The sequence below is a fragment of the Polypterus senegalus genome, chromosome 6 (assembly GCF_016835505.1).
Source record: "Polypterus senegalus isolate Bchr_013 chromosome 6, ASM1683550v1, whole genome shotgun sequence".
NCBI lineage: Eukaryota > Metazoa > Chordata > Cladistia > Polypteriformes > Polypteridae > Polypterus > Polypterus senegalus.
In genome coordinates, this window is record NC_053159.1 from 166,048,881 (window position 1) to 166,069,187 (window position 20,307).

Here is a 20,307-nt window from a genome sequence, read left to right on the forward strand (position 1 = left end):
TCAAGTGTTCCAAAGTGTTTTGAAGCATGTCCTGGTCTTTTTGAATTATCTTTGCCGTCACCTCATTGTCTACCATTGTTCCTATTTTAGTACCATCTGGAAATTTCACAAGTTTACCAATTATAGCGGAATCAGTGTCATTAATGTAAATGAGAAAAAGTAATAGTCTGAGGACAGTGTCTCCCTCCACGTGGAGCATTCGCCTCTTATATGTACTTTGTTTTCTGACAGTTAGTCAACAAGGACAGACCCCTGAGAGAGTACAACTACTACTGCTACCTTTGTCAATGACCAAAGCAGGTTACTGAGCAAATTTAATTCTACAGCATTGGCTGGCTTGAAGGACATGGTCTGTTTGGCAGGGAAATCATTAACTAAAATGTAAGCAGAGTAACCAAGACACAATAGAAAAAGAAGTCTGGCATTTACATGGTTTTTGTTATCACAGTGGCAATAAAAGTAACATAATATAAAATTCTTTTTGTAAAACTGCTAAATCCAGTTCAGGTCTAGAATCTTTTTGGGTGTCACCAGGAGCAAGGCAGAAAACGGCTCTTAACAGACCAATGGTGTTCTGTTTGGCCCAGTAATAAAAACAGTGTTTGCTTTTAATAGTACAGACATTAAATCATATGTAATTGTATGGAGGTTTGTGAGAAGTTTCCATAAAAACTTAAACTTACACCAGTGGCTGATGATGGTTTTGAATCGTTAGCTTGTAACATGCTCCGTCTGCTACCTCATTTGTTTTTTTTGATTTAGATAAATACGGTCAAAATGAAATTATGATCATCATGACTTTCTGCTTCAACTCCAGGTTTTGGCCTTAGTGTTTATTCGAAAACTGATGGATTTCATTTTTACAAAGAGGGAACTAAGCTGGCTGGATGACTTAATGCCAGAGAGTAAGAAGAAGAAACTGGAAGATGCTCAGAAGGAGGTAAGGAAGGAGCCTTCTTGATGTTGGTGTGCATTTCCTGGGGCCATTTATATCTCTCAACACTTCTTCTGAATTTCAATCCCCTGTGGTGTTGAAGCCTTCTTACTGAGCCTTAGACTGACTAATAGCACTTCATTAATCTCTCATTACTCCACAGGAGAAGTCTGAACACCCATATTCTTAAGTTATTTATGAAATAATCTGTTACTACCATCCACATACTTTGGAGTAGCCAGCATGGGTGGGGTTTGACATTTAGGATTGGGGGGTGGGTTGGGGGGATAGGGCCATACAAACCTTAAAAAATATTTAGAGTTACAACTGCTCAGCTATTTACATCAAAATTCCCAGTCAAATATCATGAAATGTTCATAATATAAAGTTACAATATAAAGGAAGTCTCACTTCTAAAACTTGACAATTCTGAAAAAATACACAAGGGCCATTAATGATATTTAAGTGACAGAAAGCTATGTTTTTAATCTTTTGGGCTTCTTATTGTAAATGTGACAAAATAAGTACTTTCTTGTTTTTTAAGCAAATAAGAAAATGTACACATGGCATAACATTCAGGTGCGTTCCGGGATTAGGTTTATTGTTTTAGTCATTGGAGCATTTTAAATTTATCAAAGAGATACTTTTATTTATTAAATTTTTGGTCATGTTTTGTGGTGTTTGTGTCATGTGATAGAGGTTTGCTCAGACCCAGCACTTTCAGCCATAAGCCACAGATACACGGCTCTGTAGCCATTTCATTAGTTCAGACCAACTATTGAGGGTCTGTTTGCCAATAGGAGCGACTATCTGACTTGTAAGAAAGGAGAATACTGAATACAAAATATACAAGTTGAATTTGAAACAATAAACTAAGCAGTAATACATGAAGTACAGGATGTTTCTATTTGTTTAAAGGGTAGGTGACATGCCAGAGAGAACTGCTTATGGTAGTCTATGGTAGATTCAATTATAAAATTTATAAAAAAAAAAAAACTAGAAAAAAAGTAGACTTTATTGGAGATTTGTCAGCTCTATCTTTGCAAAATACAACTTGTACAATGTTGTCATCGATAGTGGATATAGACGTAGATGTCCTGCCTCTTTTCTCTGTGCTTAGTAATTGTCAGACCAAACTGAGAGCAGAGTGGCCATGTTTACTACTAGAAAAGCAGAGTGATCAAGGTCGAAACGTTACCAGCATGAGCACTGACACACCATGTTCCCACATACGAGCAAGGAAAGCTGCACGGCCAAACCAAACAAAATGATCAAAAAAGTTTATTATTGACTTACTCTCGAAATAGCATTGTGTATCCAATGGGAAGGTGAGCCCAGCCACCCATTAAACTCTGCCCATGGAATCCCTACTGTTATTTTGATCATAGATTTAATTTTGCATTTTATTATTTTCATTGTATTACATTTTACTTCTGCTGCTTCATGACTTAACTTTTGCATTTTTGAGCTGTACCTTTTACATCAGATTGTCGTTCTTGGATATGTGTGTTTGTATTGCATTGCATTTGTGTGTTTTTATATTGCATTTTATTTTCACTTTTTTTTTTCATACTAAATTACATTCTTGTTTGTAGTGCATTTGCTCTTACAATGGGCTGCATTACGCTATGCTTTGTGTACACAATAGGAAAAGGTTTGGAATACAGGATAACAAATCTATTCATCCCTCCATTTTTAATTCTTTGTGACTACAAGGGACAGGACATTATGTAACAAAATGAGAACACAAGGGAAATAACAAAGGGCTAGGACTTCAGTGTGATGATCCTGTTTATTAGGAAAATAGGATTGTGATCGAGTAGGAATAATGACTGAGTCCAAGGAAATGTTTGGACACCAGTCAGGTCACCCTGTTTAATATCTTCATAACTTTAAAAAACAAAAACAGGCCCACAATGGCACAGAATAATAAAGCTAAAGTAATTATAGCCACCCAGGCTCTGTGGTTATAGATCAGTTGAGCATGTCTGGCTTGGTGGGGCTGCCTCTCGCAGTTATTTTGCTACTTAAATCAGACGCCTCCATCCGCAGACACTCAGGCTTTATAGGTTGTGGACCAGAAGGGGTGGGGTCGGTTGCCATCACTGGTGGTCTTCTCAGTGCTGTGAAGAAAGTAGGAGACATTACTGTTAGCATCCCCTCTCATCTCAGAGTGGTATTACATACCATTGATGAAACCGGAAAGTGATCCTCTGACACACATGGGTGACTGTGTGGACAATGCAAACCTCATTCAGAGCCGAGAGATCCTCTCTCTGTCTGTACTCTTGCAAAAGATGCCCGTTTCCTGTCGATGTGGGATTCTGAGTTGAGTAGACCAGAATGGGAAAGGTTGGAGGTGGAGTTACTATCCTTCTTCCAGATTGGGGTCTTGTTGACTGATATTGTAAGAAGAAGGGTAAGTCACCCTGCCACTCCCAAAGCCTCCCCCCTGGTGTACCTTAGGAAAGTCTTCTCTGTGCCTTTGTTTGGTTTTGAAATTTGAATGTTTTACTGTACTTTAACCCACCAGCAGTAAATATTTTCACAATGTTCAGGACTTTGACATCACTACAATTAAAGACCTACTGACAACAATGTGGTTCTGACTAAGACACCATATGTGCCCATTCTGTTGTTTTAATTTCAGTATAATCATGGTCCACATTTGACTGTTTTCTCATCAAAAGGAACAATATAGAATTAAATGTATAATTTGATTGAGTAGGATTGTCAGAGAAAGAGAATTTGGAAATTAGTAAATAGTGAGCTACTTTTGCTTATGGCATTCATTTTAATAGGAACATCTTTCCACAGGAGGAGCAAAGTATGCTGGCGATGGAAGAAGAAGGAATTGTGCATTTACCTTTGGAAGGATCCTTCAAGTAAGAATTCACTTTAAAACAAACAAAGGGAGTAAACATCATGAGCAGTACAAGAAATTACCTTGGCATCATGTTGGTGTTGGGACTGTATCCCACCTGTGGGCTGCTTACATGCTTTTGCTATGAAGAGTTTTAGAACTTTGAGTCAAATTACGCATATGTCTGCACGGTGAATGAGCAGCACTCCACACAGCAACTTGCCATGCACTCACTGATACAGTTGGGCACTGATCAGATTAACGCACCACCGAACTAAGACTGACATTTCAGCGTTTTACATGCGAATGTTTAATTAAGAAATCTAGAATAATGAACAGCCACAGGTACATTACTCCCAATTCATTTTGAGAATGCTCCCAAGTGAAAACAGGCACAAAACACACAGTAATTGAGACAGCAGGGGGAGCATCTTATAACCTAACAAATTACAACAATCCTCAGGCTCTTGTATACATTACATTTTTTATTACACATTACTGATGTGTGTCAATATCATTCCAAATTCATTAGGAAAATTACCAGATGTATTACATCACACACTACGTTTAATGTGGCCTTGTGATGGACTGATCCACAGTACAGGACTCTCTCTTAGCTTACATTGCCTATATACAGTTCTCACATCTATATATAGCACCTTCAATTATATAGTGCCTTTCATTATCTGTCTATTGTGATGGAAAACTTTTACATTCATTTTTGCTTAGGCTCAATTAGTTAAGGCTGCAGTCTTAACTAAGTCAGTGTATTTGTATTTAATCGTGAAGTATAATACTTTATGTGTACCAGTTAAATACCTGTTTGAAGCTTATGAGGCACCTGTAGTGGCGCCTGTTTCCTGACAGGGGCTGGCATGATACACTAGGAACGAATTGCTCGCACCATATAAGGAACCACATATGTCTTTACTTTCTTGGCAGTATGTAAGTAGTGACAAAGTTCTTCGAGTCAAAAGAAGCACAAAGGATCACGAGGTGCACACATCACTTGTTTTCTCTCTTTTTGCTTAAGAGAAGGAACCCTAACAAAGAATAAATACAATATTGACAGATACATTGTTAAAACTTGAGTGTGAATTTTTCCATGACAGTGCAGTGCTTTCAGGATACGCTCTGGCTTCCATGAACCTGAACTGAATTAAGCACCACTGGACACAAAGCAAAAATCCACCCTGGACTGGATGTCAGTCCATTGCAGTACCCATTCACATACACATCCAAGCTGAGGCGAATATGGGAGCACTAATTAATCTAACATACACATACTAGGGAATATGGGATGAAATCCAGAATACATGGATACATGATGTGACGGACAGCCGGGTCCCATGCCCAGCAGGGACGCCCCTACTTCTTCTGTTCCGGGGGAGTCGCCATGGGCAGTCCAATACCTCCCCTGGGACGCTTGGTGGCAGCCTCCCTGGCCGACGGTGATTCCCCAACTGCCCGCAGGGCTCCATGGGAGATGGAGTCCTCCACAGCTTGGTTGGGGCCCGGCATGGCCGCTAGGGGGAGCTGCCTGTTTCCCACAGCCCGGCTGGACGAGCTTTCAGCCCCACCCGGAAGTTCAATTAGGACCAGGTGGTTAATCACCTGGAATGCTTCCGGGTGGACTATAAAAGGCCCCAGCCACCACCACTCGGGGAGCCAGGGTTGGGAGGAGGAGGACTAAGCTTGCGGAGGAGTGGTGGAAGAGAAGGTGGAGAAGTGAGTTTTGTGGCTTTGTGCTTTTGGGACTGTGTTTGGGCTGTGTGGCACGGGGAAGACGTGTCACACAGCTGAAGAAAAATAATAAAGCCTGAGTGTTTTGTACACGTTGCCTCTGCGTGGTCTGTGCCGGGTCGGGTGCTATATAGCGCCTTTTACAATGGGAAGAGTGTGCACATTGCATATGGATAATAATCAACTGTAGACACTTCATCGATGAAGCACCAGCCCTTAACCAACATGTCAGAGCAATTATATCTTGATATATACCTAAGTATAGTATAGAAGGGAATGTACAGGTATGTACTTTATTGCACTGCAGGAATTAATTTTCAAAGAAATTCACTTAAGACTTCTATTAGACTCCTCAAAGAAATGTGAGGGCTAGTCTTCCATTCCAGTAGTCACCATGACAAGTACAACTTAAATGGTGACTCTGACTCAGGTCATGCTGCTGTGTCTGCCAATGCATGTACCAGCACAGCTTGAGTCCCTGCTCTCGAAAAGACAAGAAGAAAATGCAGCTCTGTGCTGCGTGACTGGCATTTATAGAGGATCAAATCCCTTTTATTGTGTTTAGAATTTTACAGTTGTGAATTTCCCCTTGGGATTAATAAAGTATCTATCTAGACATGTTAATCTTTCACCCAATGGCACTGACTGGTACTGGCATTGGCAAATGGAGTGCATAAATGCTTACAGCAGCACTGTCTATGGGAAATTAATTTATTTATTCTTTTTGTATGAATATATATACAGAAGAAACAATTAAATCCAACAATCAAATCAAATTGAAAAGTGAGCAGTAACAACAGACTGAGGCAAAACAATGACTGATGTGAAGAGTGGAGTACTCGTTTTTTTTTAGGTGTAAGACAGGAAGAGGCTGGATCTCAGATGGAAATGTGGTCTCCAGCAGGGTGTGATGTAGCAGCAGAAGTGGGCAGAGTCTTAGCCAGGTTTTCCTTCTGGTGGTCTGTGGAAAAGAGAGAAAAGGCTTTAGTACTGTTTATCAACCCCTGACTTTGCATCTTACCCCCAATTAAGCCCTTAGACTGCCTTTCATGCATTCGTATGTACAAATATATATATTGTATATACACAGTACATACAAACACACGAACACACACACATACTGTATATATATATATATATATATATATATATAGTGACGAGTAGGATATACTGTCAATATAGTGATCCTTCTTATATCATCACCCACATCTTTTTTTCCTCTAACCTGTTAGATTCTTGTCTTTCTCACCAATAGGCCTTTGAATGAGTTTTTCAGCCCTGACCAATTACTACCTCTGGGGTATACAGTACTTCCCCCACTCATTTCCAGTGTCACTCCTCTTAGAATACCCCCTTCTGACTTTAGATGATGTACCAGAATTTCTGAGGCCCAGCACACATCTAAAGAGTAAGGTAACAAGCAGATTGTCTGGCCACTGTAATGCATAGCAGGAGGCCACATATACAGGGTAAATCAACATTATGTTAAAATTTGAATAACGGAAACAATTTGTTCACAAAACATACTTCATATGTGCAAGATGATTTACAGGAATGTCTCAAACTGTTCACCATCATGTTCACCACATGTACCATATGTGGCACATAAATTGTCCACAAAAATTGTATACAAGTATATACATAGCAGTACCATTAGTGTTAACATAATTTTGATTCACCCTGTACTGTGATTCCTCTTTGATGCCACCTGTTGAACTGGGGGAAAATCTATTAAATTAGTAACCATCTTCCATTGTCCTGCTGTGCTCCTGGAATTATTACTTATGTGGCACTCCCTGTTAACATCAGTTCTGCTGGCCATCTGCTGCAATGCTGGTCCCTACCTTGAATACCTTTTATAATATATAATCTAATATAATATTATCAAACCCAATCCTAATCCAATTTATGGGTTTGAGAGATTAGAACCTTATCCCAGCAGCATCACAAGACATGGTGATCACTTTTCAATGAGCCTGACTGCTGGCTGTAGCAATACCTCAGGGTCAGTTATGGCCAATCACGTCCTCCGCATTATGCATTTTTACAGTCTTAATGTACCTAGGAAAATTATTTGTAAGTGTAGTTATCTGTTCAGTGTTTATTTGCTTGTGGAAATACTAAAATTAGCCTAAGCACACATTAACATTAATACAATAAAAATTGATAAGAGTATTGAAAGTCACTATTTTGGGTGGCCTCCCTTAGCAAAACTGAAGCAATTTGTTTTAGTCTTCCATTTTATCATTTCGTCAAGCAATTCTGTCTTCAGTTCTTCCAGGCTTGCAAAATTTGCCATAAAACCTCTTTTGACTTTGGATGCTTTTTGCTTTTGTCATCCCAGACTGTAAGTCTATGTCATCATAGGGAGAACATGCAAACCATTTGCCCATGATTGCACCCTGGAGCCATTTACATGTTAGCCATTGTGTGAGCTGTCACATCAGTGTAGTTCTATTTTTTAGTTGTTGTGTGTTGTTTTCTGTGTTTTCTTTTCTAGGGATGATCCTTCCACTGTGAACATTTCTGATGAAATGGCCAAAACCTCTGTCTGGAAGACACTTGCAATGAATACAGACAACCCTAAGAACAAAGATGTGCCATCTAAAAGGTTTTTATTATTTATGTATCATTAGCATTTTGAAATCATGTTGTCCTGCATATACTGTAGTCAAACAAAAGAAATAATTGCAGTGGAAATAATGTAACTGTGAAAAGCCACTAAGGCTCCTGAAGACCACCAATATTCTCATTTTTACATGTCTTTTGACGTCTAGTAGCCTTTTGACTTGACCAAGGTGTGACCCACACTGAGCCTCTCCCACAGTCAGTTAGCTAGAATCACACACAATGTTGTAGTGCCACCAAGTAAATAGCAAGGACGAACACCTCCATCCGCAGTATTCTTGCTGCCTGCCAAAGAACAGACTGGCTTCTCTCAGTTGCCTTTATAGTTTCTCTACTTACTGATAAGCCACTTGAAATTGCCTCTTCTTTATACATTAAAAATACCTCAACTACTTTAGTTAAGATGACTTCCTGAATGAATTTGCAAGCTTATTTGACATTTATTTGAAATACCTTATTGTAGTTGTACTGCTTGTAATACATTATTAAAACTCAGCCATGTTCCCTCTCTATCATCTCTCTTCTCTTTCCCAAATGCCCATTAAATGACCACCAACAATCAATCACCTTTTCTTCCCCTTGTACTGCTCTAAGCTCATCTTCCATTTGTGCCCAAAAAATGTCCTTCTCCTCTTCCTCACAGCCAACCTGAGGAGGTTATGCACAAATGACATTAACTACAGTCTCACCAAGACCCAGCGTGACACTCATCGCCCTATCACTCCTCTTCTTCACACTCTCAGGACTATGTTTTAGTGTGTTTAGATACTACTACACTTAATCCATTTCTCTCTTTCTCATTTGCTTCACTGTACGACAGCTTAAAACCTCCTCCCAATTCTCTTGCCTTATTTCCCCTTCCATCTCATTTCCCGCACAAACAACACTCCCACTTTTCTTCTTTCCATCATACCTATGCATTTAAACATCCATGCCTCCGTTAATGTGTCACAGTGTTCAAAGGACACCATCTTAAAGCCAAGCATTTTATCGCTAGCTTTTTAAGAAATGAAAATGCCCTCCAGAACCCCCCATCTCTAAAAACAGATGTTGTTGATGTTTTTTACAGAATTGGAGCAAAAGAAGCCCATTAAAAAATTTTGTGTTACTTTACTTTTTACTTTTATTTTCAGGACCAATAAACAGTGCAATAACACTGAATACTCACTAGTAGGGTTTGGTATTAAAAATAGTCACATCTTTATTTATTGATATTAATTGATATTTTATTATCTTCTTAGTAACCTCTCCAGGAAAATAAAAGTAACACTCACCTGCCTTAACAGATTAATTAATCGTCTGGATGTCTTTATAAAATGCTAAAGCAAAATAAGCACACCATGTGTGGAACATCCTCATCTCTTAAAATTATCGAGTGCCATTCGCATGCTAAGTAAATGGTACATACTTAAATCAGAAACAAAACTGCCAAAAATAAAATGTACTGTACCCAATAAATATTCCATGAATGCTGGGAAATTACTGCCAAAGATTGTTTGAAAACTGTTTTTATTTCTGCTTGTAGCACTTCAATGTAAAACAACATTGATGAGAACTGGAGCGATGAGAGAGATTACACTGCGCCAATGTTTCTCTTTTAATGTCATAGGGTTACTTATCTGGGCACTGACAACGTCTAGTAACTTTTAAGAGTTCTGACTGAAAAGGTAGACAACAACAACCAAATTTATTTCTATAGCAAATTTTCATACAAATGATGTTCTTTACAAGATATCAAAGAAGAAGTTAAATGCAAAGGAAAAACAAATTAAAATTTGACAAGAATAAAAAGTGAATAAACAGTATACACTAAATGAATAATGCACACTTAATTGGAGTCACTTCTGGCACTTACAGCATTTGAACCAACAACCTTTCACTTGCCAGTGCAGATCCCTAGCCTCAGAGCCACCATTCCGCCTACACACTTAATATGATAGATATATAATTACGAGCAGTAGAGTCCTTAAATATAGAAATGGTTTTTAACTCTCTAATTGCCAGTCAAATGATAAGGTCAGATGGCCAGGATGGGCAGTGCAAAATTTTATGAATGATGACCAGGATGTGATCAAAAAACAGATACCGGAAGTCACAAAAAAAGTCTAGAAAACCAAATCTCTAACCAAAACTCAAAGTCAAAAGTTCAGAGCTTGATTCAAATGCCAGGAGTCACTAAAATAAGAATTGCTAAAATCCCAAATTAAATCAATCTTAGATAATCCGGGAATGCACACGGTGACCTTAATAGAGTCACATCAATGACATCACCTGTCGTACACTCCTGATGCATCATTAAAAAGATTGTCACAACAAGGACCCCACAATTTTCCCAAAATGATGGCACAAACTGCAGTAAATAATTAAAAACGTTTCAGAGAAGCCTCTGATTGAAAACACAAGTCTCACCTTTTAATTTTTTGTGTCTGAAAATCCCCCCAAAAAAGTCAAAATGAATTTTATTTTGGAGAAGGGATGCATAATTAAATGAATAAAAGGTGCCATTCATAGCATTCAGGCACAAAGTAAGTAAGGTAAAGATTTTAAAAATAGATTTGTTCATAACTGAGGGGCCAAGACAATTTATTTGAGAGGTCAATGCCCTGTTTTGTCCACTGTGGAATTGGGCCTGCCAAAATCCTCCAGGTTTTTTTTCTAGTACGTGAAGTTTAGTGCTCATCAAATGTAAATATTACTCCAAAATGTAAATATAATCAAAAAATGTTACAATGCATTGGAGCAACATTTTAGTAAAAGTCTGTTCATTTTAAAATTATACAAACTTTTAAAAAACTAATGGCTGACCTGATACTATCTAGGGGAAGATATACATGCTGAGGTCCTAAATGCAGACAGGACATTAATACTACTACTGTACACTACTTTCTCTTTCCATTTTTTGTAGTTTTTGTTTTCTATTCCAGTTTACAGTCTAATATTAGAATCAATTTGATACACAGTGTATCTGTTTACTTTCTGGAGATTTTAAAGATATAATACATTTAGCAAAATGCAGGTATTTGATTGAGAGATTAAGTTATTTTGTGTTGTTTGGAATGCATTATACTTTAGGTAGAATTCTCAGGAAAAAACAATGCAATAATGTAACAAACCAAGAAATGCATTTTATAGCAACTTTATTACTGGACAAATATCCCAATTCACTTTGCAAGTAAAGTGCTTACTTTTCAGATTTCTCTCTTTCATTCTAACACCCAATTGCTGTCTTTAAGAGTGTCATTCCCTATCTGGCAGTGTATGTTGTCAGACTAGGACTGTCTATTTGCCATGGACTTAATATAGAATTGTGACCGTATTGCACCCAGTGACCTTGTCAACACTGCAAACAGCAAAACACAAATAAAACAAAGCAAAGGGCCAAAACAAACACTAAAATAAACTACAAAACTGTCAGGAAAACATGCCCAAACACCCCAGATCCTGTCAACAAAAGGTCAGCTTGACTGGGATCTCTTCCCAGAATGCATTATTCAGCAATTTGAATTAAGCCAAATGTTTGCTTAGAAATGAGGCAGTTCATTAGGCATCAAAGACTTGAGGTTTTATAACACCAAAAACTGATAACCTGTAGAACACCATCTTTTTTTAATAACCCTGATGAAATGAATTTTCGTTAGTAAAAAGTATGTGCAGTAGGTATAAGCACATGCAGTTACATTTGTCTTCTAACACTAAACAGATTTAAAGTTTGTTTTTAATGAAGAAATTATCTACCTTTTTAGTGAGCTGAAAAATATCCGGCTGCTAAAAAGATTTGCCCCAAAAAAAGTCACCAGGAGCTCAGACTGTTCCTAATATTCCAGCATTAGAAGCTGTGTAGATATGAGCAGCCAACTGTATTCTTGGACTGAGGAGACTTTCCTCCTCATGGCTTAAATTGGATTACACATCTTTAACTTTGAGCAGAGAAGGCTGCGTGTAATCCAGGAATTCTCAGATGAATTAACAACATCAATGCCATAGACTTATTGCAGCTAAACAGTGAATGACATCCTTGAGAACACCGTGCGTATAAAACATCAGTAAAGTGGTTATTCAGCTCTGTGCGGTGTGGCACATTAAGAGCCTTTGACATGCTGGTAAAATGACTGAAGAATATGAAGGATTCACAGGCAATATCAAGAGAAATCTGTCTAACTTAAGCCACTTCTGACTGTTCCAAAGTGACGTTAGTTTAGAAGGCCACATTGCAGAGGTGTGTGTCTGCTTCACTGACACTTTGAAAGTGTTATTAAGACCAAAAGGAGCCTTTGTTAAAGTCTTGTTACATAGATGCGTGTTTGCAGTATCTAAACTAAAGTGTTACTGAATTTTGGACACATTCAAGGGGATGTTCTTGTATCCAGTATGCTATGTGGTGTACACCTGTCTGCTTTTTAAATTTTTCTTATATTTCAAGCCCGATAAACTACCTTCTACTTTTAGTATGTAGTGAAATGGACATGCAGACCTAATTACATTGTTGCCTCATACTTTGAACTTATTTTGTTTCAAGATGCCATTTGAATCGAAGTTTGAATCAATTTTCCCCATTAGAAATAATGGAAAATGAATTAATCCATTCCAAGACTATAAACTCAAACAGCAAATACACATAATTTATGGTAAAAATAACACAATTAAATTCTCCAAATAATGCATTAAAACATGAAAACAAAAAAATAAAATATGAAAATACTGCATAATAAAATGAAAATTGCTTTTACTGTACCTTAGTGAGGAGTGTGGATGCCATGGTTAATAGATAGGGGTTATATATATAACCAAACATGGCAAAAATAAAGTGAAAAAAGCATTGAAAACACACAAAGAGATGCTTTCACAGCGAGAGATGACTCGGGCGCACAACAGATGACATTTACACTCACTGCATAAGCGCCATCTGTTGCTGCATTTTTTTCATTACGCACGCATCGTTCGAACTTCGGATCAAATTTTCCTCGAATTGAGCGTTTGAACTCTGGAAATGTTCAAAGTTAGAATCGTTTGAAGTATGAGGCACCACTGTATTTACTTTCTCCCATTCTGGTTTTAAGCATATTGCCCCACTGCTGTCTTTGTTTAAAAGAGTTTATGTTTGTTCCATATATATTTACGTAAAATATTATCTTAAGAACATGATGCTGAAATTTGTCTAGACCCCTTCATGGATAATGAGCGGGACTTGGCTAATGCACGCCTTGACTTAATTTTTCATTCCATTTCTGTCATAAGCTCCCTTTCCTAACCTCTATAGAAGCTGATTTCCCAAAGGTAAGGCCCTCTACCCTTCTTTTCCGAGCCTTCTTTGTTACCTTTTTTAAATTTCTGAGTACCGTATGCTCAAACCAGCAGACCTGTTTTTGCCTACTCAATGCTGTTTATATCTGTGTGATGAATCAAGCATACTTTTCATATAGTGCCTTGGCTCGCTTTTTAGTGTATTGGTTTTTTTTTTTTTAGGTTGTGATCTGTGATCGTTTGCCATGAAAAGCTGCATGCAAATTCATTTTTTTTTTTTATCCAGTTGGTGTTTTGAATATTTTTGTGAAAATGCTTGCTTTGCATCATGCACAGCTAAACAGTCTCTAGCATAATACAGTTTCTGTTTCTACTTGCTTTTTATAGAATGAGGTTATTTATACGCATGTTTATTTTTAAACAGATGTGACTTAGACTAAAAATACTAATGCGTGGCTTTTGAAACAAAACAAAAAGGCGGTTAATGGGCATAAACACATCTTTTCTGAACACGTCCCGTAAAGTTTGCCTGTGACTAGACCTTGTGTTTTCTTTCACTTGCATGCCGCAGATTAACACGCAGTTTTCATGTAACTCAGCAGTGGTTGTGAAATATTCAGTTCTCTTCAAGTGTGTTCCTCGGCCTCTTTACCAGCTTAAAGGCAAGGAAATTCCGTAGCTGTGGCAAATAATAAAACGGGAGAGAAACCAAAAGGAACTGGAGTTTTCACAGGCATTGGCCACCCTTCTCCTACCCCCAAAAACAGCTGCTTATTATACCTCTCAACTTTGCAAATCAATGAATTTATATGTATCGATTAATTTAATAAACTGACTCTGTGTATTTGTATTAAGTATAACTCCTACTAAGGATAGCATCCTTTATAATATTTTTTTTTATTTTGGAAAATGGTAAAAATCAGTTAAGGGTATTCATATCAATTAGGAAGCTAAAGTAGTCAGAGCTAAAACACAAAGGTCTCAGATTGTGAGTTGAAAGGTTTAATATCTGCTGTATGTGTTCAAGGCAGACCCCAGCTGTGTCGCACACTCACTGACATGGTGTCTCATTTTTTCTCCCCCCTAGCATTTACACTGGAAGAGACAGAGGAACGATGAAGAACACTGATGAAGAGATGGGCGTGGACAGGGAGACGTGTCTGTGATCTAAGCCTCTGTAGCGTTGATGTCCACTCGCACAACCCACCCAAAAACACACAAACACACATACACACCCATGAGGTAAAACAAATGTGCCACCGTGACATGACGGGTGGGGACATCCGACCAGCCGTGTGAGTTTTGTTGTGTCCTTTTGTATGTATATTGTGTAAAGCTGTTTATTCGAATATGATTCCTGGACTACTACTTCTTTAGAGTACAAGCAGTGAGTGCTAAAACAATTGTTCAGTTCTTGTGTGTGTAAAATGTAAAATGATACCAGCAACTGAAGGGGCACAGCTTCCCTGCTGGGGTGAAGGGAAATAATCATTCAGGAAAGACAGTCCTCTTATGAGATGATAGCATTAGGTGTTTAAAAATGTAATATTTCAATGATGTTTATTTTAAACAAAATAGTTATGTATTTTGTATGGTTTATAGTTTAACTTTTCCAAAAGATAATGAACTATAGATGGCTGTCTTTTTTTTTTAGATAGTTGTGATTTAATCTTGAAAAATGTATGAAAAATAAAAAAGACAAAAGTCTATAAGAAAATGCAAGGCAAACATCAATCTTGTTGTAGTAAATATTATAAAAAAATCAAACAAAAAAAAAACTTCTAACGTTCTCCAAATCAACATACCATTTTTAAACTTGTGCAGCTAATAAATACCACTGGAGAGTTCTTTTCATGCATTTTACTCTTTACTGGTATTAAAAGCATGAATAGCTTTATAATGCAGGAGTGCTCGGTTTTTACAAAAATGATTTTCTTGCAAACTTCTAAAATGGTAGAATAAATACGCCGTACAGTATGATGAAGTTTCCACCAAACAAGAGTATTCCTGCTTAGCCAGTGTCAGGACTTTAGTATTGCCACACTCACACTCATGTTTTGTCTCTTTACGTTTTTTTTTTGATCTTCCTCTAAGTTCGTTTTTTTAAACTTGTTTTTCTCTTTTGTGGCTTCACACACGTTTTAGCACTACGTGAGCACTTCCAAGTGACTTTCATCATTTGAAATTCTTATCTCTTAATTCATCGGAAAGAAAAAAAAAAAAAACTCCCAAAGAGTTCTGCTACTCTTATTTTCTTCTAGAGACTGGCCAAAATGTTTTTTTCTTTTCCATTTTTGGCTAAAACTAACAACACATTGAGAGCTTCATTGGAATGTCTGCCAAAAACAAAAAAAACAAAAAAACATGCTAAATCTTGTGAAAGTTCTTTTGATTAAAGTAGAAGTCAAAATGAAGACTCCCCTTTACAGTTTACTCCTACTGTATATTTCATGTTTAAGTCAGGTTAAATATCGCACAGCTGCCGCTCTCCATTTTCACTATGAAAAATAATCCCCCACACAGCTCTTAATATGGAGCCATCCAAGTGACTGTCTTAACTTGAATCGCCTGTTCCTTAAACTACATTGCAAAGAAATCTCCACAAGAATTTTGGCACTTTTAGTTTCTTACAGAGACCATCCAAAATCTATTTTATACTTTTTGGCCAAAAGTGAGAATTTGCAGCAAGCTTTTTTAGTTTCACTGCCAAAAAGGAAAATGTGCCAAACCTTTTAATAGCACTTGTAGACAACACCTCAGCTGAAAATAAAACCCCATTTACTATTAAAGCCTCCAGTCCAAGTCTGAATAGCAGGGTATAAAACTACAGTATTTATTTCTATTAGTATTGTACATTGGGATGACGCCTCTATACAAGGCGACTCAGGCCTAACTAAGTGAGTTACAAAATGACTTACAAGATTGGTATGCATTCGAATTATTATCTATATTTTTTAACAATTGGTGCACACACAGGTTGTTGTGATTGGGACTTGAGGAGACACACACCAAACTTACAACAGACAAATAATTCCCATCGCCCATGAAATGAATGGATCAGTTCTAAATTGACTAAATGAATACCAACCCAAAATAAAAAATGAAAGTAATACAACAAAATTAAAGTAATCACAATTAAACTGTAATTAATAAACACAACATAAATAGAAAAAAATTAAACACAAGGATTAACTTATTAGAGTGTAAAACAAATATAATAATTAAATCAAATCATGAGACACTTTTTATAGGAGTCATTTGTTAGTTAGTCAGAGGCGTGCACTGATACAGTGCGTTGAGGTTATGTTAAAACTTGCTGAAATACCCAGCGTTGCCCGGGAGGGAAATAAAGTGTTGTGTTTTTTTTTTAATTGTTTGAGAAAAATATAATAAAATAAAAAACAACTTTAAAAATAAAAATAAATTAACAAACAACGAAGACTCACTAATGTGCTTGTCTTGTGGTCTTGTATGTATGTCATCATCAAATCGATTCTCAGAACTGGCCAACTATATTTCATTTCAAAAGCATGAGGCGGGCGGTGGTGCTCAAACATAAAGAATGCTGGAAGTCACCTCCAGTTCGCCCTCTGGTGGTTGTTTAGAGTGTCAGCTGGATGATAACGTGCATACAAGACCGCAAGATCACCGCCCACACTACCCAGAAGGGGGTGGGTTAGGGTTGATTTCACCCTACAGTATTTTTACTCAGCCAATGAGAAAAATGTGTACCAAGTTTCATGAAAATCACTCCAGCCGTTCGGAAGTGATGCTGGAACAAACATACGTACACACACTGACTTTAATAAATATAGATGCTTGCCTATATATTAGTACATAGTCAATGGGAGGTTCTATTATAACCCACACAAGCTAAATTATAAATGGAATATTCAAATTACTTCTTGTCCCTTTGACCACAGACTTGTTCAGTTTACAGTCGGCCCTGCAGTTGGTAAGACATGGAGGGCAAACAGTTTCAACCCCTACGCACTAGGGTGTTGTACCGTGTTAGCCATTCTGGATGTAGTGAGAAGTCAAGCGTCAGTTGATTACATCTTGCCTGAAGGGGCCTGAGTTGCCTCGAAAGCTTGCATATTATAATCTTTTTAGTTAGGCAATAAAAGGTGTCATTTTGCTTGACTTCTCACTAAACCCTACGCACAGAATGTATTGAATGTACTAAGTGAAGCCTATGTAAGTTTGCCATTGAGAAATAACATAAACTTCACTTTCTATATTTAAACGTTAACACGAGAAAGCTAAGATTGTAATGAAACCGAAAAGAAACCTTTTTTCCCTTTTTGCCTTTCTTCTGTGAGTATAATAACGTTTTATTCTGATTTTTTTTGCGATTTGTTCCTTTTTAAAATGAATTTTATTGGACTGAGAAATTTCTTTTCTTACATGTTTGACTCCAGCTCAATCCTACCTTGCCAGTTCATTAGCTTCTCGATTTTGGGAACCTGGAAAAGACGCAGCCACAACTTTTGTAAATATAATAAAGTTTGAAAATATAAAACTTTATTACTTTTTAAAACTTTACAATTTTTTTAAATATAAAACTTTGACATTGGAAGAATACTTCTGACTTCAGACTAGGCCTAAAACTCAAAACTCACTTATGTAATGCTGGTTAATGACTTATTAATTAAAGTTAATAAAAAGCATTACTAGTATATGAATGCTTTTTATTAACTTTAATTAATAAGTCATTAACCAGCATTACATAAGTGAATTTTGAGTTTTAGGCCTAGTCTGAAGCTCAAAAAAAAAAAGCATTACTAGTATATGAACGAATAGGGCAGCACGGTGGCGCAGTGGTAGCGCTGCTGCCTCGCAGTTAGGAGACCCGGGTTCGCTTCCCGGGTCCTCCCGTGTCTCGCGGGTTTCCTCCGGGCACTCGGTTTCCTCCCACAATCCAAAGACATGCAGGTTAGGTGGATTGGCGATTCTAAATTGGCCCTAGTGTGTGCTCGGTGTGTGGGTGTGTTTGTGTGTGTCCTGCGGTGGGTTGGCACCCTGCCCGTGCGGGGTTAGAAAATGGATGGATGGATGGATGGAGTATATGAATGGCCCTGAACTAAGAATCTTTAAGCATTGAAAAATGTTTGTTAACTACTTACTGATGGCAATTATTATAAAGTGTTACCAGAGAAGTTAAGGAGTAGACACAACCCTATGAATAAATTAACCCTGATCCAAGGGAACAATACCTAAAAAATTAGCAACCAACTACATAAACTCTCAATAGTGAACAAATAGCAAAAACCTAAAAGAAATTAAATTAAATTGAGCACACAAAAGAAGAAACCAATGAAAGCCTAAAAAAATGTAATATTAATAGGAGAGCCGCTACACAAATTTGTTTCCAATTAATGTCTTGGCAAGGAGCTGAGGTTGCATTAACTTCTTACATATCATCCAAGTGTACTGCCAAGGTACCAATGCATGGTGAGACAGTGAAAATTTAAAAATGGGATTGGAAGAAAAGACGTGTTCAAAAAAACAGGCACAAGTCCAACCCAAAAGGACTGCTGACTGATCATAAAAAAATGAGAACGCTAACCCAAAAATCAAAGGCTAAAGCTAGGAAAAATATTTTGTTCAAAAAACCTGATACTGTAGAGTAAATAGCTGTAAAATCAAATTGAGAATTCTAATATTGGATGCTCAGTAAATCTTTGAGCAGACCTTTATGCCGGCATTTCGAATGACACGTCAGACATTACACACTCCCCTGGACTATGGGATGGATCACCATGGCAATGACCTATTCAAATTCATGAAAAAGCTGTCACTCAATGAACAAACTAAAAAGGTGTCCTGATGAGACATTTTTAAACTTCATTTTATTAACCCCTGCGGTGGGTTGGCACCCTGCCCAGGATTGGTTCCTGCCTTGTGCCCTGTGTTGGCTGGGATTGGCTCCAGCAGACCCCGTGACCCTGTGTTCGGATTCAGCGGGTTGGAAAATGGATGGATGGATGGATTTTATTAACCATTGCAAATCTGCAAAATCAATGTGAAATTCTCATTCCTTGGGTTCAGTATCCCAGAATTCATGTCAAATATGTACTCAACGAGCAAAGAGAAGGAAGGGAAAAAAAAGAGAATAACTAATTGTAACAGCCATAGCTGGAAGTGCACCCGAGAATTATAAGAGAAATGAAGGCCCTTCAGCTCAATTGAAAAGAAAAGAAAGAGTAAAAAAGGCAAGGAAAAGAAGAAAAAGTAAGGAATGGGGTGAAACTCCATTTAAATCCTAACACAGGATAAATTTCTCACCCAGTGTCACAGGCAGGAACTCAATTGGCAGGCTTGTGGTTTTCATGTCCTCTGCATTAACTACTCTTCCACAATTGGACGAAACACATGGAGTGTCTTAAGGAACCATTTGTTCAAATATATACTCTAAAATGAACTAAAACACAAATGTCCTGCAAGCCATGGCTTTAAGTAAATCTAAATGCACATTTTCAACATTTAGCCTGATAATCTGAGAGGATTTCCCAACATGATTTATAGAGTACAAAGTCAGGAACAATGGCAAGCAGCAGCGAAATGTCATACCAGCTTTAAAGAAAATAAATTACAAGTACATTTTCAAAAAAAGCATATTGATACTTGAAAATAATAATAATAATAATTAGGTACATTAAAGAAAGATCATGGTGAAAACTTGAAGATGCTCCCAGGCCATCCATCAGCTAGTGAAGTGCAAAAGGTTGCACTTATGGGCACTGCACACATCCTTAGAAAGGTGTTAGGGTAAATCACTTTGACTTCTTGTTTACCAGCTAAAACTGCAAAGACATCATGCGAGAGGAAACAAACACTGAATAATAATAATAAATTAAATAAACTTCTACCTCATTCTAACCCCTTGGCCCAAGGA

General features: G+C 37.5%; 1 protein-coding gene across 1 annotated transcript in view; it reads left to right on the forward strand.

The window, feature by feature from the left end:
- The window catches only part of LOC120531773 (sodium-driven chloride bicarbonate exchanger-like), a 337,177-nt gene extending 322,305 nt beyond the window's left edge, over positions 1 to 14,872 (forward strand). The window contains 4 exon segments of the mRNA XM_039757493.1: positions 818 to 940; positions 3,752 to 3,819; positions 8,041 to 8,151; positions 14,497 to 14,872. Coding sequence (XP_039613427.1) covers positions 818 to 940; positions 3,752 to 3,819; positions 8,041 to 8,151; positions 14,497 to 14,575 — 381 coding nt within the window. The 3' untranslated portion in view covers positions 14,576 to 14,872.
- Positions 14,873 to 20,307: the final 5,435 nt, after the last annotated feature.